The following is a 27,891-nucleotide window of genomic DNA, read 5'->3' as shown; positions in this document are numbered from 1 at the left end:
CTGGCCGTCAAATGAAGACATTCCGACTTACTTTACATATTAACTTGAAGATGGTAATTAGTTATTTCACAATGTTTTGGCAAGTATGTATCTGCTGTTTTGCTTCAATAAAAATGACCAAATCCTTTTTTTTTTCAGAAGTATATGAGTTCTTAAACATAAACCTCAAAGGATGAAAATTAAAGATAACTTGCAAGACTGAACTCCTTGAAGGCAGAGCCAACTTGTCCATCTTTGTATTTTCAGTCTAACACACTGCTTGGCAGTATTGATTGCTTGGCAAAATAAAAGCAATCAATAATAGATATCCAGGAATCTTAAGTTACATAATCATAACACATCAAGACACAAAACAAAATTACAAAAGGAAATTTATTTCAAAAGCATAAGGGAACATTTACATTTGAACAGGGTGATAACAGGTGTCTTGCAAAAGAAAAAAATTCATGGCATGAAGTTTTTCATTCAATTTCTGAAGCAAAAATAACCTAAGTTGTGCACTATTGCCTTAGGAAAGGTAAAGGAACAATGAGGTGGCAAAGGAAGGAACATAATCAACTCGGTGTCAAACTTGAGAAAGTAATTTCTGCTCAGCTTTGAGTTTACAAATATGCTTTAAAAAAGAAAAAGAGGAAAAGTTACACTTAATGTTCAAATTTATATAGCTGTAGTCCCAATAGTTTCTGTACTTGAAATGGCTTTAGGCCACTGGCTGATGCCTCTGAGGTCCAGACTATCTGGTCACAGTTTTCAAATGCAATTCCTTGTTCCTATGTCTGTTCAGATTCCAAGGGAGCTTAGGTTCAGCTCAGAGTCTTTTGGAATGTTTTAGAGATTATTGCCACCACTCCATAGTCAAGCTGACCAACTTCTTTTGCTCACTTGTATCATTCTAGTCTTTAAAAAAAATATTTTTCCCATAAACATGTGCAGTAATTCTAACAAAGGGGTTTTGCTTTTTCCCCAATGTAGAGGTAACAATAATAAAGACACCTGCATTGGAATCACAAACTATTCCTCAAAAAATATGTCAAACTACTAGAAAATGTCATTCAGGCATTGAATCTGAATAGCAAACTTGGGGGAGGGAAGATTAACTGTGGAACAAAAATATATGAAACATTCAAATGCAGAGCAAAGGGCCTATGCTACTAAAAATGCCCATGACATTAAACACTCCACAAACCCCCCGTCTGTTGTTTTAACCTAAAGATTCTATTAGCTAACTTATACAATAATTTTGATTAATAACCTGAGAAGTTAAAATCTTGAAAGTGGCAAAAGCAAACCGAGAGAGCATCCCTTACTTATTGGTACACCATGTTTTCAAGTCACTTTTCCTGGGTTGCCCTGGTTATTAAATCCCCCAATTCTAAATTATTCTATCTCATCCTGTAGAAACCTATATGTACATCTGATTCAATATTTTGGCTGTATTTCTCCAGCAGGGATCTCCAAATTTATCTTTGAAAATGCAGCCTTTGTTTATTTTTAGTTTTAAATAACAATAATCATGTAAGTGCAACTGACTCAAAATCCCTCACTACTGGGAGGAAAACCTAGGTAACAAGTTAATAATGGATTCATTCTTAAAAGGATCATCACCGTGTCAAAGACTACCCGTTCCAGGAATTTTAAAAAATGATTTATGTTGCGTAGTCAAGTTTCACAGCATGTGCGTATATATATATACACACACACACATATATGCTTATGTATGTATGTATATTATACATACACATTTCTATTCAAATAGTAAGATCCCATAGTCAAAAGTTAGTATCGCAACATATGGAGAAGAGTTAAGTAAGCAGTGCAAAGTAACTTACTTCCTCCTAAAAATGTAATGTCATTTTTACATTTTAAGAAAGCTGATAAGTATTTTGCTTTTATAACACTAGGTAGGAAATGCCTAGCAGCTTTATTTAAAAAACAATGAAAATAAAATGTTAAGATTGACCATTATTCTTCTCCATATATTGGGCAAAAGAAAAAAAAAAAAAGACAGAGGGTAGAGGAAATCCGTAAACTTTCAACTGATCATCTTTACCAGTTACCAGAAATGGACTGAATTTCATTACATTTTAGACTCGAATAGCTTTCAATAACAAATTACCAAGATGTTAAAAGTAAAAGATTCACAATATGAATTCTGAGTAATAATGATATTGCAAAAACAAGTCAAGATTGTGAACAAAGCATCCAAAAATATCACTGTGGTTTTTACCTTGGACACAACCATGGTCTGTTACAAAAGTAGATCATACATACAAAGGTATAAAGAACATTAAGTTTTTAGCTGAAGGCAGCAGTCCTTTTAAAGGGACATCCCCGGCAATCCAATGAGTAGTAGAATTTAAGTATATTAAGCTCATGACAATGCTGAAGAATGTGATGTCTTATTCAGTAGAGTCTTCCCCGACTACGATTTCCTCGTGCTCCCCAACCTCGGCCACCTCTACTTCCCCTGAAGGCTCCTCTCTGCTCTACGAAAAAGCGAACAAGGGTTTAGGTCTTGCTCAGGACTTCATGGTACAGCAAACGCAGAAGAATGTAGCTCGTAGCTCTGCGTGTAGCAGCAGACTCTATAAAAGCAGCGCTGGTATTCTGCTCGTCTACAAATTCAATGTGTACATAAACCAGAGCAACATACATACTAATGCACGATGGCAAGGTGCCAAATCTATCCAAAGTAGGTACTCAGTTAAATGTACCCAAAAACTAGATATTTCAAAGTGATAACGTTGTAACTACATTTCTTAGTTATTGGTGTGCCTATCACTACTGAAGATAATTAAACTATTAAAAATTCTATACTTAATATGGAATTAACAAAAATGCCACTGGCCTTCAAAAGCTAGTGCCATGAGTGCAAACAAAATAGCTTAAATTATCAATGATCAATTTTGACAAATTAACCTGGACTGAAAAATGTACCTTTGAAATGCAGTGAACAGGCAATTTCTTTTGGTTGCGGTATTTCAAGCACCTGGACTCACAAAAATGCCGATATAAATGCCAACAGCTTTTCTCACTACTTTATCAGCTAACATGAGCTGCCCAAAAGGTGATTTGTATACAGTATTTAGATTAATGTAAATTAAGCTTATCTTTTGCTAAAAAATCAAGTCACTTGTGTCATACAGTAGAATGAGTCTTTGATTCATTGGTTAGTCTCTTTCATAGTTCCAGAGAAATATTCCTTAAAGGAATCCTCTAGTGAAGAAAACTGATTGAAGTTATCAGCAAGGTTGGACTTTAGATTATACATAAATGAGTCACGAGTCTCAAACTTCTAATTCCAGAAATCAAATCTCTTCACTGAACCTTCAAACTTCCTCACTGCAGCAGTCTTGTTAGGAGCAATGAAAACCACCAGGTGTTGCCATTTTGGATCCATAATGTTGGATGGATGCTTGAAAAATTCCTATTAAGTCTATATTGCAATCCATTTTTTTTTTTTTTTTTTTGCTATTAAGGCTAGAAATATAGATACCTTATTTGGGTAATGTTTTGATGTCTTTTTTTTCCTCCAGCAACTCTCTGAGTTAGAAAACTAACTGGATCATTCCCCAGCTTAGCCAACATTTACATGTGTAATAGCATGGAATCGGTTTCAAAGTCATCTTTCCTGCCCCAACACATTTTTCTGAGCTGATCAGTTTGAAAGCCATTTAAATGAAACCACCATGTTGGTTATTCCCTGAACATACTGAGAAAATCAGAGGTGGTCTGGGGGTAAGTAAGACTCTCCCAGAAATGCAACGAGTGCATCAGGTTGTATAGCAACCCTTATGTATGCTGTAACTCCAGCATTTCTAAGACTTGGCCTCATCTATGCAGATGTAGGCACATTTTCCCCCTATCGTGCTCATTATAAAACCTTCATTTCTCAGTTAATTTAACAACACACTTAAGAAATTATCTTCATAGGTATCATTATTCCGTGTAAACTGACTACTAAAACTCACCCTTTCAACTGTTTTTCAATCAATTTTAGTGTGCAGAACTAGGTTACTTGCCCTCTATTATTCAGCCGTATCTAATGAGGATATTACGTACATTGTATGAAGATATTGTTTGACATGGTTATCTTGTCTATACTATCTCTTTTTGACCTGCAATGGATGTAGCCATTTCTACACAGTTCAGAGTCTCCAAAAAAAAAAAAAAAAAAAAGTTTTTTTTTTTTTGAAGAGCTTTATCCTGAGGCACCATTCTGCATTTGCATGATTTCTTAAGTGGTTTCAAGCTTACATTACTAACTTAAAAAAACCACTGCTCCCAGCTACAATTATGATTTAAAAGTTATTTTTACATTCTAAAAAGGTAAAATATGCAGGACACAAGTCACAAAAAATATCATGCTTAGTACTTCTGGGTTACGGAGCAAATATGTGCAGGAGGGAAAACCAAATGTGGGCAGGTGTTTATAAATAATTTGATTAAAAAATGCACCAAGAAGTTGAATTGAGTTAATGTTTATAAAGCAAATAAGAGACCTTGGTTAGTAAAGTGATAAACTTGGATAAGGAAAAAAATGGCTACATATTCCTGCCTGGACTCAAAGAACAATTGCAATTCTGGTTCCTCTTCTATGATGAACAAGTTCAGGCCTATCACAGCCTATTTCTTTCAATGTAATAAGGTAATAAGTATTAATACTACTTGGTTCTCTAATAACCAAAAGGAGTCAATTTCCTAACCCCTCAGCATACATGACTTAAAAAAAAAAAAGCCATCTAACCAGCCTTTCGAAAAATAAAACAAGAGTGTGGCTGACACAGGAAAGTGGAATTATGGTGGTTAACAAACTATGTATTAAAAGGCATTAAGAAAATAAAGCATGTTCTCCCCTCCAATTCTGAGGCAACAGTGACATCCCAGGGGGAAAAAAAAAAAATACAACATGCTTCTTTTTTCAGTTCCCTAAGGGAAGGACATAAAAAAGGTGGGAAAAAACTTGAGGTAGATAGGCCCACCAAATCTCATCTGTAGTATCAAGAACTGTTTTCAATGGAATGGGTGAAAGAAAGCCAGGAAAACTCTTGAAATTGCTACTATGAGAATACCTATAACCTGTTAACATTCAACTTTTGAAATCTAAAGTGCTAGCAGAAATTTGGCTACTACTTTCCAAAAAAAGATGAGAGTTTAGTTTCTTTGTAGTTCTGTTTATGACCAGCACCCCGACGACAAGGTTGACCCCTTTAGGAACATTCAGGGGCTGTAATACCAGACACAAAACACAATTAACAGGAATGCTTATTTTGCCCATATTACTCTGAGGACTATGGTACAACTGAGGTTGTAAGTGACTCAGAGATTTTTTTCACACTGATAGTGAAAAAAAAATCATAATCTAAGGCTTTGCATTTTTCACATCTCTTTTCCACATGCATTATGTCATCTGATTCTCCCCATCAAACAGGCAGTGAGTTTCACAGGGCAGAATCCTCAAAGCAACTCAAGAGTAACTCACTTGCCCAAGTGAAAAGTAATACAATTCTCTATGTATTGCCATAGCTCTTGATTACTTTCATTTAAGTCAAATGAAGATAGTATCTGAGGTAACAGTGGATTTTAAGAATAATTCTGAAAGACACCACAAATCAGACAAACAATAGAAGACGATCTTTGTTGCAATGAAGTAACAGAATCCTTTCCATTTACAAAATGTCTGCACAAATATTCTTGAGGGTATTTTCCCCCTCTTATTTGAAGTTTTTAAGAGCTCTGTTATCCCTATTTTTCAAGTAAGAGAAGAGGCTAAGAGATGCACATTTACGTAGTAAGAGTTCAGTGATCTTTCCTACGCTAAATTTGCCGGAGTCTGACAAATAGAAGGGTTCATTTCAGTATAAAAAAAAATCACCTTTCCGTAAGCTGTTTGCTCAGGTATTAAAGGAATTTAGCTACTGTGGGAAGACTTTAATGTCAGAATTATCTCACCTTGGAAACAATTATAGAGTTACATGTTTCAGAATGTACCTTTTAAAAGATAATTACTGCAGAATTAATTCTGACTGGTAAATAAGACCAATCCTAATTACATTTGGTTGCCAGTATTATTAAGATTTGTCTTCTTAAACAAGATTAAGGAGGTGACTCAGTGATGTTTTCATCCATTCTTCTTTGAAAGGATCTATGCGGATACAAGTCAATATGGAACAAACTGCTCTTCTTCCACAGCACTGGGAGAGAACGGACTAGAGGGAAGCTCTCCTGGCACCAGTGGCTAAAGTTAACAGGGAGACTGCACCCTGGGCAGTGGGGAGAGACCGCAATGGGACACATCTTCCTTGCCGGTGATACATTAACATCTGACTCCACTACTAGGACTTCTTCCATAGTAGTTAAGAAGATGGGAAGGACAAGCAGTAGGCAGATAAGGTCCAAGAAGGATCATTAATATCATCATATCTGCTAAAAGCTGTATCTACCCTTGAGGGAGAATGCACAGAATGTCTTGCCCTGAAGTTACAACAGGCAAAACGAGGAATGGATGGTTCATGTCAACTTCCTTTTTTTTTGGTTCCCTCCTCTGAATACAAGAGAAATATTTTTCTTTTCCAAGTTCTTAGTGTTGTATGCTTAATTCAGTAAGTCTACAAGAGAGAGTTATAAAGGAATGGGGTAGCTCGTTTCCCCAGTAGCTCTAGTTCCCCAAGCTAACTCAGAGAAGTCACTGGAAAGAGCCATTATATATATTATTACATACAATTAATAAGTAAAACCAAGTACAACACAATTTCTGCCTAACTTCTCATATTACTTGTACCCAAACGGAAACGCTCACCATAATTAAAGTTGCTCAAATTGCTGCTATATTTCCCACTAGGAGGATTATAAATCTGCCTGGCATCCCTTTTTGGTCCTGCTGGAGATTTCTTCGGTGGTGAACCAGAAGTTGTATCTTCATTGGCTCTCTTCTGCCTGTAACAGTAAGAAGGGCAATAAAAAAAATTCTATTACCAGAGGCCATTAATACACATGTAATTTAGCATATTGGTCAAAAGACATCCTGAAGATGATAGTCACATCAGAAAAAGGGATATAATGTTCTGATGTCATCAAATTAACTGTGCCTTAATTATGCAACAATGGCAAAAGGCATTTACAAGGCTTTAAAATAATCTGGAATATGTAGCTTCAAGAACTATACGGGCAAGGGACTCAGTTTATAAAACTTGTCAGAAGTCTCGTTATGCCACAGGAGTACAGAGAAGCTTGAACATTCCAGCAATGTATTCCACCAGTTTATACTGCAATCAGACTTTATATTTTAAGTCATGCTTCTAATTGTCATATTTTAACATCTTACTAAGATTGTTTAATAAGGTACCATTTCGTACAATAAATATAATATCCAAAGTCAGAGGTTTTCATATTTATAAATCATAAATATTAGAACACTCAAATCTCTTTTAAATATATCTTACCCAATTTCCACCTTCTGTACAGGTTTCCAGGATAATGTTACTGTGCTTTTATAAGAAGGAGGAATGTGGAAGAGATCCTGAAAAGACAAAGTGAGACAAGATTTGTAACATATTTGGTGGTGAGGGTAAGTAACGTGGAGACATCTTAAAGACACAACTGAGGAGAGGAAACTTTAATCTATCCTTCTTGCTCACCTAAAAAAAGCTGCAACAGAAAAAGTAAACAATTTTTTAAAATTCCATCTATTATACTTCATTAATGTTATTTTGTGTACATCACTTCAGAAACTGTAGCTAAGTCTTTTCTAAATGATGATTATTTTGAGTTCTAGAATAAAATGTATCAACTGTAATAAACAAAGTAAATAAATAAGCACTTCTTTTGCACAGAGGCAGTCACAAAGGTGCTTTCACGGAAAAAAATGGTACAGCCTGCATTTGCTTTTGCAGACTTTTAAACAGTTCAAAATTAAAGGCCTGGCTAATCATGTTTTTCTTCTTAAATATCTCCAAATTACCAATGAAGGAAAAACCCCCAAGATTTAAATGCGAAATTATCAATATGTAATAATGCAAAGTTTGCTGAATTTAAATGTTAAAGCAATCCCGAAATGAAATAATCTAACCTCATGATACCCTCATGTAACTTGGATACATTTCTAAATATATTTATTCTTAGTATTTTACCTAACATTTCTTATCAGCTTTACTCTGATTTTTACGTCTCAAAATCATTTTTTAATTTATTTTTTACCTACATATTTTATATGTAGGTAAAATATGATAAAAGTAAACTGACTTACTTCCATTGTTAAGTATACTACAAAAGACCACATCTTACTATATAAACCTTAAATCCACCATGCCAGGTAAATGTAAGGAATTAGTCAATGTAAAGTCCTTTGAATCAAAAATGCCTGAGACTTCTAGCTGGACCGATTTAGCATATGATTTAGCATAAGAAAGGGATTTTGCTGTAATCCATATGAGAAAATGGATGTTGGCTGAATCTATCCGTGGTCATCATTTCACCATACAGGTCTACCAACCATACTGTATACCTTAAACTTACACAGAGATGTATATAAATTATTTCTCAAAAGTCTCACATTTAATATATGAATTCACTATTTGAAATTATTATTTGTATTTAAGGTTCGAAATAAGTGGTGGCTGTTATGAAAATTTCCTTAGGAGATGAGAGTGTTGACACCATGATACTCATCCTTCAATGTCTCCCTGTTGCTTTCTCTGGAAAGTTTCCCTCTCCTCTGATAAAAAAGTATTTATTCCATGAGATCTTTACCAGATTGGTGTTAAGGTATACCACTAGTCTTAATTTGTTATTGTCAGGTTTGTGCTCTGTTAAAGAATATTTCTTTTTCCCAGCTGGCTAACAAGAAAGTTAACTTGTAGGAACAAATGATGGTTACTTTGTTGTGATTCTTTTTTTTTTTCTCAGGTTGTCTTTTGTTTAGGTTTATGGATGCTTGGGGAGGGTAAATAGGACTGAAGGGTATTTATGGCTTAATGGTAAGGTACACCTTAGTCTACAGTACAGACAGCTCTCAATTTATTACATAGATAAGTTAACAGAAAAGAACCATAGGGAAACATCTCAGGTGCCACACAGACTGGTCCATGCTTAGAATAAGCAAAGCAGAATTTTACTGGCCATGTGAAAGGACACAATATTAAGACCACCAGAACTTAAGTCAGTGAAGTTTCTAAACCTAAATGTATTTGCTCCAATGCTTTGGGCCAGAGAAAATCTGCACGTCTCCCTCTGCAGTATTTTCTGCAGTAGCTTTTAAATAAAACGATGTATGACTTCTTAATAGTTATAGAAATGTCACTTGGTATTGTAAAAAGCGTAAAGTTTTAAAAGGCCAAATATCTAGAATACAATGGCATTTCCCTTTAACAGTACCATAACAGACCTAAAGACACATGGATAAAACCTCTTGCACTAGCTTTCTAGTGGAGGACTGGGTAAGAAAGGAAGACTTACCTTGATTAAAACATTGATATTATTGGTTATTTTCAATGCAACAACTTTAATCTTGTTCTGCAAAAGGAAAACAAAATTAAAGTGCCAATAACTTTCATGATGCATATTCCACTCCCATACAGAACTAGAGCAATTCTCTTTCAGAATCATTTCTTCTCATTCCTGTTTTTTTTTTAATCTAAACCAGTGCAGAGATGGCAAAGAAAGCAAATAATCTTTATATTCCCTTTATAGGTTAGAACGTTGAAGTGTTTTCTACCATTTATCCGAAAAAATGAGTGAGGGACAGGTCATATGTGCATAGGAGTTGTTTTAAAAATCATCAGTTTAAGTTAGATGAAGACATAATGAAAACTTAAAATATTTCATTAGGATTGGGGTGAAGATTTATCAAAATAGTGAAATCAGAGAAATCCAAAAATCCCTGCCACATACACATACAGTCTGGGGTAGAACTGGCAATTTAATCTTTTTTTCAATGTAAATTGATATTTGGTTATCAAAAAGGTAAAATTTTAAATATCACAAATGTCAATCAAATATTTGAACAAAATGTGCTAATGAGACCCTAGCAAAAGACTGGTATGTATCTAAGTTTGGTAGTACTGTTCACAAACTTGGAAACGTTCAACAAAACATTTCAACAAGGATAAAAATATGAAAATATAACTTAGTAAATAACTGAATCTGCAGACAATCTTCTAACATGGGATCTTCAACATAGACTCGTATTACCTGTTACATTTCAACATATGAATTGAGTCTGAAATTTTTTTTTTTAGACAGCGTGTGTGCGTGTGTGTGTGCACGCGCGCGCATGCAGGGCAGAGGGGAGAGAGACAGGATCTTAAGCAGAGCCTAACGCGAGGCTCGATCCCACGACCCTGGGATCATGACCGGAGCCAAAATAGAGTCAGATGCTCAACCGACTAGGCCACCCAGGTGCCCCTGAGCCTGAATTTGTAATACACTCTGGCTATTATAAAAAAAATTTCCTTATAAGATGTGATCCACTCTTCTTACCTCTTCTGTTTTTAAGGCTTCGCCTGTTTTACCCTGCAGAGCCAAGCGAAGTTGTCTGATATAAACCTGCAGACCCCGGGCAAAGTACTGCAGCCTAAATAAAGAAGTACTGGTTAATTAGCAAATCACAACTTCAACTTTGTTTTTAAACTCATAGAATCTTATACTATAGCTAATTTTTAAGTTATCAATACATGATCCCAAGAGATACATAAATAAGTGAAATAAAAGCAGTCCTCCTTTATCAAAAATGGTAATAAATCCACACTCAACCTGGCAAGAGTAAGATTTGTAGCACTGTGCTCTTTATGTTACCTGCAAGGCATGGTCAGTGAACCATTCAGGAGCATGGATTAGGATCAGGTGGCCTGGGTTCTACTCTTTCACTGGCCAACTGAAGGTCAAGTGACCTTAGACAAATCACTTAATCTCTATGTTTTTATCTGCGAACAAGGGACAGTATTTGACCTGTTTACACCTCAAGGTCCAGTTAAAAGTACAACAAAACTGCAGATCTGAGAATTTATTACAAACTCATGTAAATCTCAAAGGGTCCTAAGTAACTCCCTTTTCAAGTTTGTTCCCAAATACGTGGAGAGAGGCAGTATGTAGCCCCACCTGCTGACTTCTAGGAACTCCACTTAACAACTTGGCATTATTTAATTTTCGGAGTAATTTCTTAACATGCTGCTGTTTCTCAAATGCTTCACCAAGTACTAAACCTCTGCCTTACCCAAGAGTAGAGGACAGTAACAGATGATACACTAGACAAGCATTTCAAATTATAAGATGTGAAGCTGTTAATAAAATGATTTAATACAAAGTGTCTTCATGATAATCACTTATGATTTCTCCGGTGGTGCTCCTTCAGAACACTCTAAGACATCAACAATAGCAGCTCCAGGTTATGGGGTACCCATGTGTGCCAAGGTTTCCATTCACTGTCTAATATTCCCACAACTCCACAAGGCAGGTGCTTTATCATTTAATGTAACTGCTGAGGAAAATGTGGGCAGTTAGAGAGACTGGGAATCTGCTGGGGATCATAAAGCAAGTAAGGAGACCTAGAGTCCGTTTTAGAAAAAGTTCTTTCCTCCTACGTGGATATGTTATGCCACTGGTTTGTATACATTCCTGTTTTGTGGATCTTCCATTTTGTTCTACTGGGGTAAAGCAGGGTGGAGAGTGAACTCTTGTAAAACAAAAACAAAACCAAGGGAGTGTCAAGATAGCTATCATTTTTGCCAGGGATTGGACCACTTCAATCATACATCACCTAATTTTGAAATCTTTGAGCTTTTCTGCATTCAATTTGGCTGTTAAGAAATCTGGAAGTTTTCGGCCCAACTGGTGGAAGCTGTACAACAAACACTCCACATAACTGAACTGTAGCTTGGGTTCTTCATTACCAGCATTCTCCCCGTTTTCTGCTTCTTCCGGAGGGAGAGGCATGTATTCCTAAGAGATGGAAATACAAAGATGTTTGCAATCTACTGGAAATGCTCTAGTTATTAACATATAATGAGGTAAATGAAGGGCATGCTTTTAAGGCATGAAGCATTAAAAACTGCCAAGATCAAAAATTTAGGTTAAGATGTCCCTTTTACCTTTTAGATCAATGATCCAGCTTGTCAACTCTCCATGTTAACCTGTCATAGCTGCACCCTTTTAAGGCATGAAGTGTTAAAAGCTGCCAACATCAGAAATTTAGGTAATATATCCCTTTTACCTATTAGATCAATGATCCAGCCTGTCAACTCTCCATGTTAACCTGTCATAGCTGCTGCTGTTACTGCTGACAATGAAGTAGCTAACATTTATTAGGCACTTATGCTAATGAAGGAATTGAAATTCTGAGAGCTTAGATAATTTTTCTATGATGAAATAGTCAGGTGAAGAGTCAGGATTCAATCTAAGTTTGCCACTGAAAATTGATATATTTTTTAAAAGTTATTTATTTATTTTGAGAGACAGAGAGAGCACAGGCAGGGGAGGGGCAAAGAGAGAGGAAGAACCCCAAGCAGGCTCCACAATGTCAGCACAGAGCCTGATGCAGGGCTCGAACTTAGGAATCGTGAGATCATGACCTGAGCTGAAATTGAGTTGGACACTCAACCGAGCCACCTAGGCGCCTCACAAAATTGATGTTTTTAATCACTTTACTATGCTAATTCCAAAGATCTTTTCTGAACATTATCCCACACTGTTTGACTCTCACATTCCAAGTACTGCCAAAGGCATTCAATATGAGTGCTATAACACCCCAGCAGGTGTTACAGGTCTGGAAGAGAGAGCACAGGATGTGGGATGAGTCCATTTATACTACAGGTCTGATGTTTATCACTCACTGTGTCAGTTACACAATTGCTCACATCTAACAAGAAAATCACTTGGTGATGCTGATAATGATTTTATCAGGTGGCCTATTTTCTCCACAATTATGACTTAAATGACCTTACTTCCTGGCTGCTAAAGCTACTTGGCCTTGGGCAGCAACCTGGATGGTGACCTGGAGCAAATGTGAAAAAATTTTGATGAAGGAATAACAGAAAGACCTACTATATAAATCCTGTATTATCTTTTATGCAAAATATCAGGAACAGAAGAGATGTCAAAGATTTTCTTTTAAGAGTAGATAACATGTGGCCTGAGCAACCAAAAAACACTTGCTAGAATTATTCTACCTAATCTGAATTTCAAAAGCTGATTCTCTAGAAATTACACCACACTATATACGGACTACGCCATAAAGAAAGAAAAAAGTTCTTACCAATAACTTGTCAAACAGTTTCCTTAAATTTGTTTCTAGTTTTTCCATGTCACCACAAAATGAACTCATCTCTGCCAATAGTTTCAATACCTAAAACACACAATTCACTGCTATTAGTATTATTTTTTTTTGAATGGGCAAGGGCTGTAAAGTAAGAATGATTCTAGATAACTTTTAAGGCTGCTTTCTGTTACAGCTTAATATTGTACTATGAAGAAACACCTAGGAAGAACTCCTAACAGCAAAGAATTACTTACGAATATTTAGAGTGGGCCCTGTTTGCTATGAAATTTAGTCTCTGGACACTAACTCAAAGCACTGGTAGTTGCCACTATTCTTGGGGTCCACCTCTCTTGTACTCCATCTCAGTCTAATAAGCCAAACCCAGGACATCTGAAGCAAATGATAGTGTCAGTACACAGTAGGACTGTTCTCTAGCCTAAAAACCTAAGAGAAGAATGGCATATACATTTCCATTATTTCAGCTTAATTCAACAACTATTAAGTGCCTTTCAGAATCAGACTCCACAACAGATTCTGGGGATATAGAGACGCATCAGTTAAATGTGGAGAGATAAATAAATGTAAATGTTATATGTGTTGTGGGGAAAAAAATATGAATGTACATTACAGTTGAGATACAAAGGAGAGAGCTGTCAATTATATTGGAGAAGGGATAAAAGATATTTTGTGTTAGTCTGTTTAAATCTGGCTCTATCGATTATAGATACAGAGAGGAGCAATCATGAATTAAATACCTTATTTAAAAGTATTAAAGCTACAAAGATAGAGAGTATCATGAACATTATAGGCAGTGCTTTCCCAATGCAGCAAACTTTCATTAAATCCATAAAGCATTCCTAAGTGATTAATCCTGGTATAGATTACTAGCTAGCCATCACAACTTTACTCTCTTAGAAATCAGATCTCGAAGTTAGTGGTTTATATTTATGTTAGAATATGAGAATGTCTTTTCAGTACTAACAGCAGACATTTTCTCCTACCTCCAACTGTATATCGAGGCCCTCCACTGGGGTAGTCAAGGAACTGAGGTTAGGGAGAACCTGCTCACAGAAATAAGTCACAAACCTTGTGGAATGCACATTTTTCTGCAAAAATACAAAGAACATGGAGTTGTCAAAGAAAGGGGGGAATATTCCTTCAAATGTAATAACAGAATGTCATTCAACAAATGCTGAGCACCACAGCATCAAGCAGTGTAGTTACAACACAGTGCACACCCCAGAGCACTCCAGGAATAACCTTGTGACAATACACACTTCGTTACCAAGTCATCTGGAGCACTGCGACATCTGCAGACCTTCAAACTCTTCCTTAATGCTCAGGTCAAATTTTAGGGGATATTTTAGTGTTGAATTTCAGACTGTACATTTTGCAAAAAAGGAAGAGTCCTTTAAATTGTGTTTTTCAAACTACTCTATGCACATCCTAGAAGACTCATGAGCAGAGAAGCACAAAGCCAGAGATAAAGAGCGTATTTACCTATAACAACAATCTGTTACAAAATTTAAGGAAAAAAAAAAAAGCTAAATTACTAAACCAAATGGTTTAGAAACTCAGCCAAATCATAAACTATGATGCAAAATGCTCTCGACCTTTAAAGAGTCTCTAAGCAAGACTTTAAAGAAATTTCTGGCTGTTCGGGGCTCTCATCAACCCCACCCAGTAAATATTCACTCCACTGTTACTACTTATATGCAAAGGTTTGAGGAGAACCCTCAAGTGAGAATCCATAGAAATATACGCTAATAGAGTAATCAAAATACCAACTATGTAAAACAAAGAGCTCACAGAGAAGAGGGGTACTGCCTGCCGAGTGCACTGTAAGAGCCTGTCCACACAGTCAGGATCCGAGGGATTGAAGGTTTGTTCCAGGTCAGCCTGTTCAGCCACCAACTCTACGAGTTGCTGTCTTCCACTCACTGTCTGTAAGCTTTTTAAGCCAGATAGTATCTTCATAAACAGGACAAATTCTTCACCAGTAACATCTTCTAGGACCTGCAAAGAGACAATTCAGAATAACAGTGTTGTTATCACTTGAATGGGAAAGAAAGATCAATATTGAAACTGTAGCAAATTTATTTCAGTTACTAAAGTTGGATTGCTAATATTTCTGAAATACTGATGAGAGGACAGCTTCTAGCTTCAGTCAAATTTAGCTTCAGAATACATCATGCATTCTCAACAGGGCACAACACTGTCTCCAGAGGGGCAAAATGTGGTTCTCGGAAAATTTTTCTTCTTTATGTACGAAGCACAGATATACAAACAGTGCATAAATAGATACAGTATATCTGTGGCATTAAAATTTCATAGGAGAATAGCTAAGAAAAGAATATCTAAAAAGGCTCTTCACCGGGGCAGGGGGTGGGGTGGTAAGAGGGAAAAAAAAACCTGAAAATTCTATAGTCAGGTGTCAAATCAGATTCAGTTTCCTGAATTTATTTTTTTTATTTATTTATTTATTTTTTTTTTTAATTTTTTTTTTTTTTTCCAACGTTTATTTATTTTTGGGACAGAGAGAGACAGAGCATGAACGGGGGAGGGGCAGCGAGAGAGGGAGACACAGAATCGGAAACAGGCTCCAGGCTCTGAGCCATCAGCCCAGAGCCCGACGCGGGGCTCGAACTCCCGGACCGCGAGATCGTGACCTGGCTGAAGTCGGACGCCCAACCGACTGCGCCACCCAGGCGCCCCTCAGTTTCCTGAATTTAGAAGCAGCTTGGCGCACCTGGCTGGCTCAGCCAGTAGAGCATGCGACTCTTGATCTTGGGGTTGTAAGTTTGAGCCCCATTCTGGGTGTAGAGATTACTTAAAAAAATAAAATCTTTAAAAATAAATAAATAAAAGCAGCTCGCTCACATTAATATGGCAACTGTATACAAAATCTGAGACCATGCAAGTCTCGAGTGCTCCATATGAGTGGGTCTAAGTCTTTATGTTCACTGACTGAAGAAACAAGCCATCCTTACATACTCCACCAGATTACTAGCTGGAGCAGATACTGATATTCCCAGCTGGAGAGCTGCTCCTTTCGCTCTCACTGAAGAAATCTCATCAGTAAGCAAGGGAGTGGTGCTGTTAGAGAAAAATTTGAATTTTCCTCAACATATATATAAAAATAATGATCTCCAAACTTTGGCACTCTATGAGTGCAAAGTTAGCTGTGACACATCTTGTGAGTCTTAGCGTCTCTAACTATGCTAGACGCTGGGAGCACAAATAAACATGGTCTCCTGAGCTTACAGTGTCATGGGTTAAGATGAGAAAACAGGCACTTCAATGTGTTTCACTTTCATTTTGAAATGATCAGAACACTAGAGGAGAATATCCTAAAATTGGGGAGGGGGTAAAAATTAGGTAAAATTTCCTGAAAGAAATTACTTGTACAGAGTCCTGAAGAATGCATAAATTTTGAGGATACCCCATGAAAGATTTAAATGTGATCACATCCCTTTAAATCAATATGCCAATTCATCATTACTGGTGACCAAAGTGCAAAATACAATATAAGGAAAGCTTGACATTCTTTAGTGGTTCTAATGGGATGTATCATTTTATATAAAAGCTACAGACACTAATGAATACTACAATTTGAAATATGTTCTTTTGCTTTACAGGAGTCCTGTTAAATGATGACTGAAGCTTACCTTTTTGGATTCAGTTAGTATAAGTTCCTCTACTTCCTTTGTTAAAACCTCATCTGGTAAAGTCTTAAGTTTTGTAGAAAGGAATTTGATTGCTCGTTCTCTAACAATGTCCTCTCCCTGAAGTATTTGGCTAAACAAGCCACCTAAAGTCCCTGCAAAACAAAATAGTTGTGTGTAGCAAATCAATTCTATATTGTAATGAAGTTTCTCTGTTTAACTCATTTAACAGTATTTATTTTCCAGTGAGTTAATAAGAATCCTAAATATGACTGTTTCTGGCTAAATTAGTTTGAAATTTCTATAGCCCCAACCGTAACAGTAATCAGATGTTTTGTTCATGGACTCAGAATCTGTTTAAGAATGACTTTCTTTTCTGGGGGCTCCTGAGTGGCTCAGTTGGTTGAGCATCTGACTTTGGCTCAGGTCATATTCTCACGGTTCGTGGGTTCGAGCCCGGTGTCAGGCTCTGTGCTGACAGTTCAGAGCCTGAAGCCTCTTCAGATTCTGTGTCTCCCTCTTTCTCTGGCCCTACCCGACTTGTGTGTACACACTCTCTCTCTCTCAAAAATAAACATTAAAAAAAAAAAAAAAAAGAATGACTTTTTAATCATTAATAATAAACCCAGGCATTTTGGAGAATTTCTTTAATGTGGCAAAGGGAGTTTTCAACAACTTTTTAAATTTTATGTATTAATTTATTTTTGAGAGAGAAAGAGAGGGAGAAAGAGAGAGAGAATCCCAAGCAGGCTCTGCACTGTCAACGAAGAGCCCGACATGAGGCTTGAACCCACAAACCATGAGATCAAGACCTGAGTCGAAGTCGGACAACTTAACTGCCTAAGCCACCAAGCGCCCCTCCAACAGATTTCTAATGGAAAAGTCTGATGTGTTTTTGCAATTACTTCTGCTAGGTTTTTCACGTCACAAATATCTTCTGCTAAGCAGCTTTTTTATAGAACACTCAGAACTTTTATGAAATAGATCTCTGGATGAATCTGATTTTATCCTTAATAAGGAATGCCACGCTCCCCAACTTTTTTTTTTTTTTTTTAACACATCAAGCACAATTCAGAACAAGTGGTGGGCTTACCTTTTGCATCCATCTTAAATATACTTAACAGGGCATTGTTCACTAAGTTAAATTCCGCAGAATCATCTGGATGGAGAAAAAATAGTACAATGTATAAAAGGAATGAAAAATATTTGCTGCATTTTCAAATCTAAGATTCAACATAGTTTCTCACAGATTACATTGAGAGGAGACATATAACTAAGCATCCTTCTCAACTACCAAGAAAATACATCTTCCCTATAAAGGTAGAAAAACCTGATCTCACACCAGGAAAGCTTTTACATTAAGACAGTACAATTAAAAAGCTACAGGAAACTGGGGCAAAAAATCACAATGCATCAAAATTCCCAAAATAATCCAGTCACTATGTCTTTATGAACAGAATTAAAAACAAAACAACACCAGGAATTAGATAATCACAATAAGCTTCAAACTACTGAGTGAAAAGAAGAATTTTAATTTCTATCAAAAGTAGTACCTTCAGCCAAAAAGGAAAACAAAAAAGCTAAATTTCAAAGGGAAGTTACATTTAGATAAGAGGGTAATAATAAAATTTCTTACCTGTCTGCAGAAGTTGGGTTAGTATATCTGCCACTCTGGGAAGATTTTCTCCGGTGGCAAACTGAGGCAGCTCTTTAATTGCTTGCCGTCGAATCTGAATATGATTTCAAACAAAAAAATTAACCAAATATTATCATCAATAAAAACAACAACCCCAATCTTTAAAGAAAACTGAAACTGGAGAGAAACCATAATTAGGGGCATGAGTCACCAAAATATAAAACATGAGGCTTCTAGCAGTTTTAGAAATACTTTGCTCCAATTTAATATTCGAGCTTCACAGAATTACTAAAACAAAATGTGGTGAAAAGGGATGCTAAGTACAATTAACTGACTGGAGCAGACAGATCTGAGATCATAAACAACAGTTTATATACTGATTACATGTTAACTGTTGCGTTTTTACTACCTTTGGGCATATACTGCAGTACCCTGGAGAGGCAAAGTCATATCCAGTACCTCTATTTACTTTAAAATTTCCCTATTGACTACTTAACACAACATTTGTGAATATATACTACGTACTTAATTCCAAATATGTGGTCTTGGCTTATTTACTACTTTAAGTTTTATTTGTATTTTTTTGGGGGGGGGGCATAGTTTAAAAAAAATGGAGGAGGGGCACCTGGGTGGCTCAGTCGGTTAAGCGTCCGACTTTGGCTCAGGTCACAATCTTGCGGTCAGTGAGTTCGAGCCCCGCGTCGGGCTCTGTGCTGACAGCTCAGAGCCTGGAGCCTGTTTCAGATTCTGTGTCTCCCTCTCTCTCTGCCCCTCCCCTGTTCATGCTCTGTCTCTCTCTGTCTCAAAAATAAATAAATGTTAAAAAAAAAAAAAATTAAAAAAAAAAAATGGAGGAGTTATATGTAGCAAATTGTGCATGGAATGTTGGCGATTCACTAACTGCATCTGAAAAGCCAGGAGGTAATAGTTGAAAGTTCTTAGGAATCTGTATCAGCAGCCAGATATGCTAATATAATTCCGTTCCAAGGAAAAACTATTTTTTCTTATTCTAGTAATCATATGTAATTATTACACAGACCAATTATTTTTCTGCTATGCACCAGATTTAGGGGTGTTGAAACTATACAATCTAATACTTAATATTTTAAATATCTAAGCAAGTATAAATTGATTAAAAACTAACATTAGTCTAATTTCATGTGCACAATGTATAACAATCTATGAAAAAATGTGAGCCACAACCCATTTTTACAGTGGATAACGATAAGCAAAACAAAATTATTTCGTGATTCTACGCATTTTTCACAGTTGAAAGTTGGTGAAAGAGAGAAAACATTTTCTCACATGTAGGTTTAAGCCTCAGCATGGCATCACACCAAAACACACTGCAGGACTTCCTGGGCACTGATACTACGTCAGTTCCATTAGCTACGTATAGAAAGTGTCTGAGAACGGCAAGTGAGACATCTGAAAGCTCGCTGAAAAGCATCAATCATACACTTACTGATACGTCTTCATCCTCACAGAGGTCCAACTGTGCATTGATAGCAGAATCAGCCAATTCTGGAAAATGCTTAAAGAATTTCGGAATAAACTGAGCTGCTAATCTTTTTTCCTTCGTACCACCTTTCACACCATCTAGTATCACTTGATAGGCATCTTTATGCTGAAAGAAAGAATAAAACAGAAGAAACAATTTTTTAAAGATGGGAAGCTAAACAAACTTGTTCAAGTCTGCTTTATGTTACTAAAATTTTACTCAGGCTAAAAAATTGGACTTATTTTTGCAGTTTTACTGCTTAAATTGGACACCTACTTTTCTAACATCTTCTTCCCTGCCCCCCCCCCCCCCCACGCATTATTCATCAGTTGGGGAAGAGAGACGGACAACTTGAATTTTAAATAGAAAAAGCAAGTAAGTCTGTAGATGCATCAACTTCACTCTAGTGCTTACTGACCCCAATCTTGTGACTGTCATGGCTAAAAACTATAACGAATATTGTAGAATTCTCAAAGAATTGTGTTACATTTACATAATCATACTTATGTTTTCAATTAGCACCTTGGTGAATAGGGAGAGAATACAATCTTGAAAATTAAGCAGTAACAGAAAGGTTAGCAAGCTTTTTTTCCCTAGCCTCATATTTTTACGATATGAAAACAGTAATTCATTCTAGATAGTCAATTTTGGATTAAGACAGATTCTAATGTCACATATTTAACTTTTTACTACAACAATACATTCAAAGCTCATTTGTTTCCTTATTAAAAACAAAAAACCAAAAAACTTCAGAAGCGCTCTCCCTCAGATACTCATCACTGAAGAGTCAACAAGTTCCCACTCCCTCTAACACACTTGCCTTCAAACCAGTTCTTTTATTAAATGACAGTGAACAAACTGGCAAATGAGAGTAATAAACACTGAGACTCTAGATACATCTTCTGTTTGGACATATGGGTAAAACTTCTAATTACTGCACAACAGTAAACATTATAGTAATGACACCTAATGTGTTTACTCTGTTCACAGCAATGCTCAAAGTGCTTTAGATACCTCATGCCTTCAAAAGTAGAATAGCCAATAAACATCCAATAAACTTTAGTTTTATAGTAACTCTTTTTTATGGACAATACTACGTTAAAATAAATAAAGCAAAATACAAAGTTATTAAGGTACAGTAGAATCCCAAGGACTTTTAGAAAGTGTTCTCATGTCAAAAGGCTATGGTCACGATTAGATCTTTTAAAGGTACGGGTTTTAATATATTCTACAAAAAATACGAGGTAACTTTAAAAGTTCATAAATTGCCACCTATCTAAAAAACATAAATTCTAAAAATTAGTTCTAAAAAACATAAAATTCCATCAAGTGATTGACAAATTTTAGTATCTTAAACATAACACCAACTCCTAAATAAAAAAAATTTCTCTGAATTAGGTTCGTTTCCTCATAAAATGCAGGAACAAATCAGTCTTCAGGAGTTACTACTTCAAAAGTATATTACATACTTCTTATTGCAAAGGTTTGAAAAATTATGGCTAACTTCTCTACCATTCACATTCCTGTGGTTTGCCTCATGTCTTCTAGACAGACTTCATAAAATCAAAGTTTTAAACAGTTCTGACATCCTTACTTTTTACAGGGTATCACAGTCCAATTTCCTTTAACTCAAACAAAGCTTTACTTCTAAAGCCTTTTGAGGAAACTCCTTACATTGTCTGAAATTAAATGAAGAAACCTTACTTCAAACCATCCTTTTGTCAAGGAAAAAAACCATCTGGAATAGAATAAAAAGGAATCATTAGCGACATTTACTGAAAGCCTACCAGGTACTGAGAAATGCCTTGTGTGCATGCTTCACAGTAAACCCGTGAGTGGGTTACTGTGGGTTACCACTATGCCTATTTTTCAGACGAGGAAACCAAGGCTCAGAAAGTGAAATAATTTGCCCAGAGCTTCATAGCTAGACAAGTAGCAGATCCAGACTTGAACACAGTTCTGACAGGCTCTAAGGTCAAGATCTGTGCCTAATATGAAGCTTCTTTAAGTTCTGAGATCTTAGTCAAGAAAGCAAGAGAGAAAGAAAGTTTGCCAGATTTAGGACCATCAAAGGCAAAATTTGAGTCCTAAATATAGGCTCCATACAGGCATGTTAATGGAGATGCAGCATCCCAAACAGAGAAAGTTCTTTGGAAAGTTAAAATATTTTTACAAATTCAAATTAGAAATCAAATCTACCGGGCGCCTGGGTGGCTCAGTTGGTTAAGCGGCTGACTTCGGCTCAGGGGCAGAGAGAGAGGGAAACACAGAATCCAAAGCAGGCTCCAGGCTCTGAGCGGTCAGCACAGAGCCCGATGCGGGGCTCAAACTCACGGACTGTGAGATCACGACCTGAACTGAAGGCGGTCGCTTAACCGACTGAGCCACCCAGGCGCCCCATATCAAATAATTTCTATAAACATTACTAATAGACTTCAAACTCATTACCCTTTATGTAATACAAAATAAAATGTTCTACTGCAAGCTCTTTGTCTTTTAACTGTAGCATAGGGACAAGACTTTTTACAGAATCTCCCTAAAGTAGTTATTACTTCTGGTTTTCAAAGTAGGAAACACAATAGAAGCGATGTTCTCAGTGATCGCAGTGATTTAGTGACAGGTGGACTGTAACCATAATAAAGTATTCCAAGTACTACACACCATGGCTTATTTTTTCTCTTCCACTACAACTGCATAGTTCTGCTACATAACTGTGATACTAACAAGTTTTAATTGTAAATATTTGAATACATTCCTAAAACCATTTGTGTATGCCTTTAATATATAATTAAAAAAAAACAAACTACAATATTTTCAAGTAAAAATAAAAGGCTACAGTTAGACCCACATTCAGCATATACCTTCTAAAATAAAAAGTCTGTGATAGTGATTGTCAAAACACAACCAATATATATAAGTGATCAGTTACATGCCAGGTAAAGCCATGTTTGTTTGGGACCAGGATGCAGCTTCTAAGCAAGAAAGAATTATTTTAGAGAAGTTTATAGTTTCAACAAACATATTTCTCAAGTATGACATAAAAATAAAATGGATATGCAAAGCTATATTATTACTTCTTCCTCAATGAATAAATCTAGTTTGTGACACAAAATTAACACTTTCTTAATGAAGTATAGTTGACATATAGATGTACAACACAGTGATTCGACAATTCTACGTATCACTCAATGCTCATGACAATAGGTGTAGTCACCATCTGTCATCACCCAACTTTTTACAGATTTTTGAAGGAGTATGAACTTGGTCTGTGTTTTTTAGCTTAACCATAGGAAAAAAAGGCACCAAAAGAGTGGTATTTCATGAAACAGAAGTCAATCAAGCTTATGCTTTTCCACTCTGAAGAGCCAGTGTACTCCCGTTTAAGAGAACAAAGGAGAAATCAGGGTTCAGGCATTATATTGATCTTATTAGCTCAGCCTAACCGCCCCAGTCCCTTCACAGATATTTGGTATTTTTTTTAACTTAAAAAAGTTTTTGACTACATAATACAAAACTAAATATCTACATTTAAAAATTAAGTAAATTCGGAAAAATTAGAAACAAATGTAAAATACTAACGGACAACACGTTACTTTATTATGGCCAGAGCACAGTGGAAAGGGGATTAGGGAGGTAGAGGAACACTCAGCAGAGCAAGGAGACCTGAAGGAGTAGCAGAGGCAGAGTGGGGGGAAGGGAAGCTGAATAGCAGGTACAAAAAAGGAGGGAAATGTTTTCAAGTGTTAAATAATACATCACTTAGAATTTCTCACTTGAAGTTTGCTTATTAGAAAACACATGCTCATGGTTCACATATATGATGTGTGAGTGTATAAAGTTCTCACCTTCATTCCCAAGAAATAATCCTTGTAAACAGGTTTTTGTTTCATGTATATATACACACATAACAATAATTACATTTATATGTGATTGTAGGACATATATTAGTTGTATAATTATTAACTTTATTAATATAATTATATAGTTATATACAATTAATTAGATCTGTTCTCTCTCTTTTTTTTTTTTTTTTTTTCAACGTTTATTTTATTTTTGGGACAGAGAGAGACAGAGCATGAACGGGGGAGGGGCAGAGAGAGAGGGAGACACAGAATCGGAAACAGGCTCCAGGCTCTGAGCCATCAGCCCAGAGCCCGATGCGGGGCTCGAACTCACGGACCGCGAGATCGTGACCTGGCTGAAGTTGGACGCTTAACCGACTGCGCCACCCAGGCGCCCCATAGATCTGTTCTCTCTTTTAATGTATTTCTTCAACTTTAAAGAAAAAATGTCTACTGAAGAAGAAGGTACAGTGCAAGGAGAAAAAAAAAATAAAGACAATTGAACCCTTAACCTCAAGACTTTATAATTTAATAAGGGAATAAGAAAAGCCCTCACATGAAATAAAATACAAATATGAAGTACTATAAATGAATACACAGTGCCAAGGAGGTTCATCAAGAGAATAATCTGTTTGGAGAAAATTAGCTGAAAACCTCGGAGGACTTGTGTTTTTCCTGATGTATTCAGAGAGCATTACTCTCTGACAGTAGAGAAGAGGGTACTCCCCTCAGCGGCAGCAGCAAAAGCAACTATGGTTCTCAGCTCTTTGGCAAAGGATGAAAACAAACATAAATGTTAGAAGGAAGTTCTAGACTAAAAACTCATATATGGTCTCAGAAATGTCCACATAGGTACCTGCCAGGATACCTTAACCCTTGACTGTAAACTTCCTAAGTTAACATGAAAGTCAGGCTTTGCTACACTAAGAATGTAAAGACTTTTTCTCCTTAAAGAACTGTCAGTGGTGTTCCTTCCATTAAGTCGCCTCTTGCTTTTAGTTAAAATTCACATGCAGGGTCGTGAAACCCACTATCTTTTTTGGTGAGAAGTTTTAGGAATTTTCTCTAAAGGTTGAAGTTATTATACAGTAGAGCAGACTTAGTAGCCATTATGGTTCAGTTGAGCTTCAGTCCTTCCAGAATTCACTATTTGAGGCTGAGAAAATCCCTACACCTAATTATGCACAGGGCTTTTCGTCTCAAATAGCTGCGTGACAGCTGTCACTACAGTGTCATGAAGGTACTGAGCTCCCACTGTGCTAAGGAATCCTGCTAAAATTTTAGCACCTGGCACAGTGTTTTTGGTACATGGTAGGCCCTGAAAAAATGTACTGAATAAATGAGACTGTGGGCCTTCATTAAAGTCTGCATGAAAAAAAAAAACAAACCCTCTTCTGTTTTTCACAAACTTCTGTCTCCTAAGCACTCTTCCTAAATTAAAAGCAGATTTTTACTTTGAGAAAGACATTTTTGACCTCTTGAGGGAGAACTCTCAATCTTACCTGGTATTTAAGACTACAGATGACATTAGGGGCGCCTGGGTGGCTCAGTTGGTTAAGGGTCTGACTCTTGATTTCAGTTGAGGTCATGACCTCACCATTCCTGGGATCAAGCCACATGTCAGGTGATCAAGCCTGTGCTGTGAGCACAGAGCCTGCCTGGGATCCTATCTCTCTGCCCCTGGCCCCCACCTCCCCATGTGCTGTCTCTCAAAATAAATAAATATGTATATATATTTAAGAGATTAAAGATGGCATTAAGAGAAAAATGTGAGCAACTCTCAATCATTCATAGCGAATATATAAATTCCAGTTTGGCTTCTGTTTGCCCTAACATAGTAGATGGCGGTCAACTGTTTGCTATCCAGCAAAGAATGAGGCTGGGGGAATGGGACTGGACTGTGTATATAGTTTCTAAGTTTCCCTAAAAAATTCCTGATATACCTCTTTGGGAGAGCAGCATCTACAAACTGACTGAGAATCACTGTTGTAGGTTTTACCCCATCTCCTCTGCTGATCTGCAACAAAATCAGTTTTGGGGACAACAATTTGCTACAATCTCCCTCAACTTCGTCACAATGAATGAGAGTATCTTCACTACCATATCTTTCTAGGAACAACAAAATCAAAATATGACTGATCATAGTTTTCCCAATCTTGTCTTAACCAGTAGAAAATTTCTCCCTCAGTATTGACCTAACACCCACTCTATATTCGTCTACAACACACTGTTAGTATATTTCTCACTGACTGATGATGTCAAAATTTGCTACTGAAATGGAAATATGTACCGAAGGAAAATGATCTAGTACTTCAAACTGGTAAATTTACAATTCTAGATAAAGATCAACTAAGGTCCTGACAGCACAACTTTATTGTTGTTTAGCTCTAAAAAGATTTACCTGAATTACACATGTCCAGAAAAAGGGGCTGGGAGGGGCTGCCACAGCTTTGATAACGTTAGTAGACTATATATAGGATCTTCCACTTCTTACTCCATGGGATGGGTAAGCAGATGAATAACATTAAGTTCTAAGTACTGAAAAGATACGCATAGAATTTCTAACGACAATGACCAAGATTACTTCTGGGAGAGCCTGGTTCTTTTCCTAAGAAAACACACACACAACCCCCAACTCCTTAAGTTCAATGTACTCCAGTACTTGAAAACTCACAAAGAAGCCTGCATAAAAATTCAACACTGCGGAAACTGTGTGTCTTGAGGCAAACACTGCGGAGAGCTCTTGCCAGACAACTCTATTTAAAGCTGCACTCTTCCCCGCCCCTCCCCACTGCCACTGCACGATTCTGTTATATTTTCTGTACTACACTTTTCAATGGGGGGGGGGATGGGGGTGGTGGCAGACCTTTCTTTCTTATTTATCGGTAGTCCCCCTCACTAAAGATACATTCCGGAGAGCACCAGTAACTTTCTGTCTTGTACCTCCAGCGCCCGGCACAGCACCTGGCGCTCAAAAATGTACTGAATAAACGAAATCGTAAGTCCTTGTTAAAATCTGGGTAAAAGGGCCCCTCTTCTGTTTTCACAAACTTCTGTCCACTAAACACTCTTCCTAAATTAATAGCAAGTTTTTTGTTTGTTTGTTTGTTTTTGCTTCGAGAAAGACATTTCTGACCTCTCGAGAACTCTCAATCTTAATCTTCCGACGGGCTGAAGTCCACCGCAAAGAAGAAAGACTTAAAGCAATATGCGGGGCAAGGCTCGGGACGACAATTAACTGGGGGCTGGCGAGGCTGAGTTAGGAAACGCCACGGTGAGAAAAGGCTGGTCAAGGGAGGCAGAGAAATAACCTGGGACCGGGACCCGCGCTCTCCCCGGCGAAGCGGGCGTCTACACTCCCAGTGGGGCCCACGAGACGAAACAGCGGGCGCCGCTGGGAGTCCGCGGGAGGGCGAAGCAGGAGCCCCCGCCCGGCCCGGGGAGCGCCTTCGAGAGGCCGCGGAGCACCGGGCCCTGCAGGCCTCTCGGGGACTTACCTGGCCAACTTGCTCCGTAGCGTCGGCTAGGATGCCATAGTTGCGATAAAGCTCTTCTACGGTCGGCATGGTGAGCGACAAGCCCAGGGCCCGCTCCTACTGTCGTCGTCGTCCCCGGCGCCACCGCCGCCTCTTAACTTCTCCAAGCCCGCGACCCGCACTATTACGCCTCCAGCTGCCGCCAGTGCCGCCGCCAGTCACCGCGCTCAGGGCGGCTCCGCCCCCAACGTTTACGTAAAGATCTGCGCGCCGGGAGCGGCCTTCATTGAGCGCCAATCACAGTCTGAGATTCTAGCGCCCTCTAACGCTTGGCGGTGCAAAAAGCGGCAATGATGATTAAATTAGCTCAGGCTCCTTTGAAGGATTGTGCCTGGCGAGGAGCTCTTGGTGGGGAACAGAGGATAAAGCACAAAGGTGCGTTTCTGTTCTTAAAAGATCTCCCATCATCCAGAAAATTGATCTTAAAGGGAGAAAAGTAGAATGAGGGATGGGAGAGCTTCA

At 37.4% G+C, this 27,891-nt stretch overlaps 1 protein-coding gene across 2 annotated transcripts; it reads right to left on the bottom strand.

Moving 5' to 3' along the window:
• Positions 1-354: 354 nt before the first annotated feature.
• API5 (apoptosis inhibitor 5) lies at positions 355-27,621 on the bottom strand. 2 transcript variants are annotated; one of them, XM_045485022.1, is made up of 14 exons: positions 27,391-27,621; positions 20,016-20,177; positions 18,551-18,644; positions 18,008-18,073; positions 16,918-17,069; positions 15,059-15,265; positions 14,251-14,355; positions 13,247-13,336; positions 11,753-11,934; positions 10,477-10,570; positions 9,454-9,510; positions 7,443-7,519; positions 6,800-6,936; positions 355-2,486 (listed from the first exon to the last, which is right to left on the bottom strand). In XM_045485022.1, exons 1-14 carry the CDS (start codon positions 27,457-27,459, stop codon positions 2,404-2,406), a joined length of 1,575 nt encoding a protein of 524 aa, XP_045340978.1. In that variant the 5' UTR covers positions 27,460-27,621; the 3' UTR covers positions 355-2,403. The 2 variants fall into 2 exon arrangements, with proteins under 2 accessions (XP_045340978.1, XP_045340979.1); XM_045485023.1 differs by having other exon boundaries at positions 355-2,481; positions 27,391-27,617.
• Between the last annotated feature and the right edge of the window lie 270 nt (positions 27,622-27,891).

Source organism: Leopardus geoffroyi, chromosome D1 (genome assembly GCF_018350155.1).
Source record: "Leopardus geoffroyi isolate Oge1 chromosome D1, O.geoffroyi_Oge1_pat1.0, whole genome shotgun sequence".
NCBI lineage: Eukaryota > Metazoa > Chordata > Mammalia > Carnivora > Felidae > Leopardus > Leopardus geoffroyi.
Note: the sequence above shows the minus strand (reverse complement) of the source record. Positions and strands in the feature narration are given on the sequence as shown.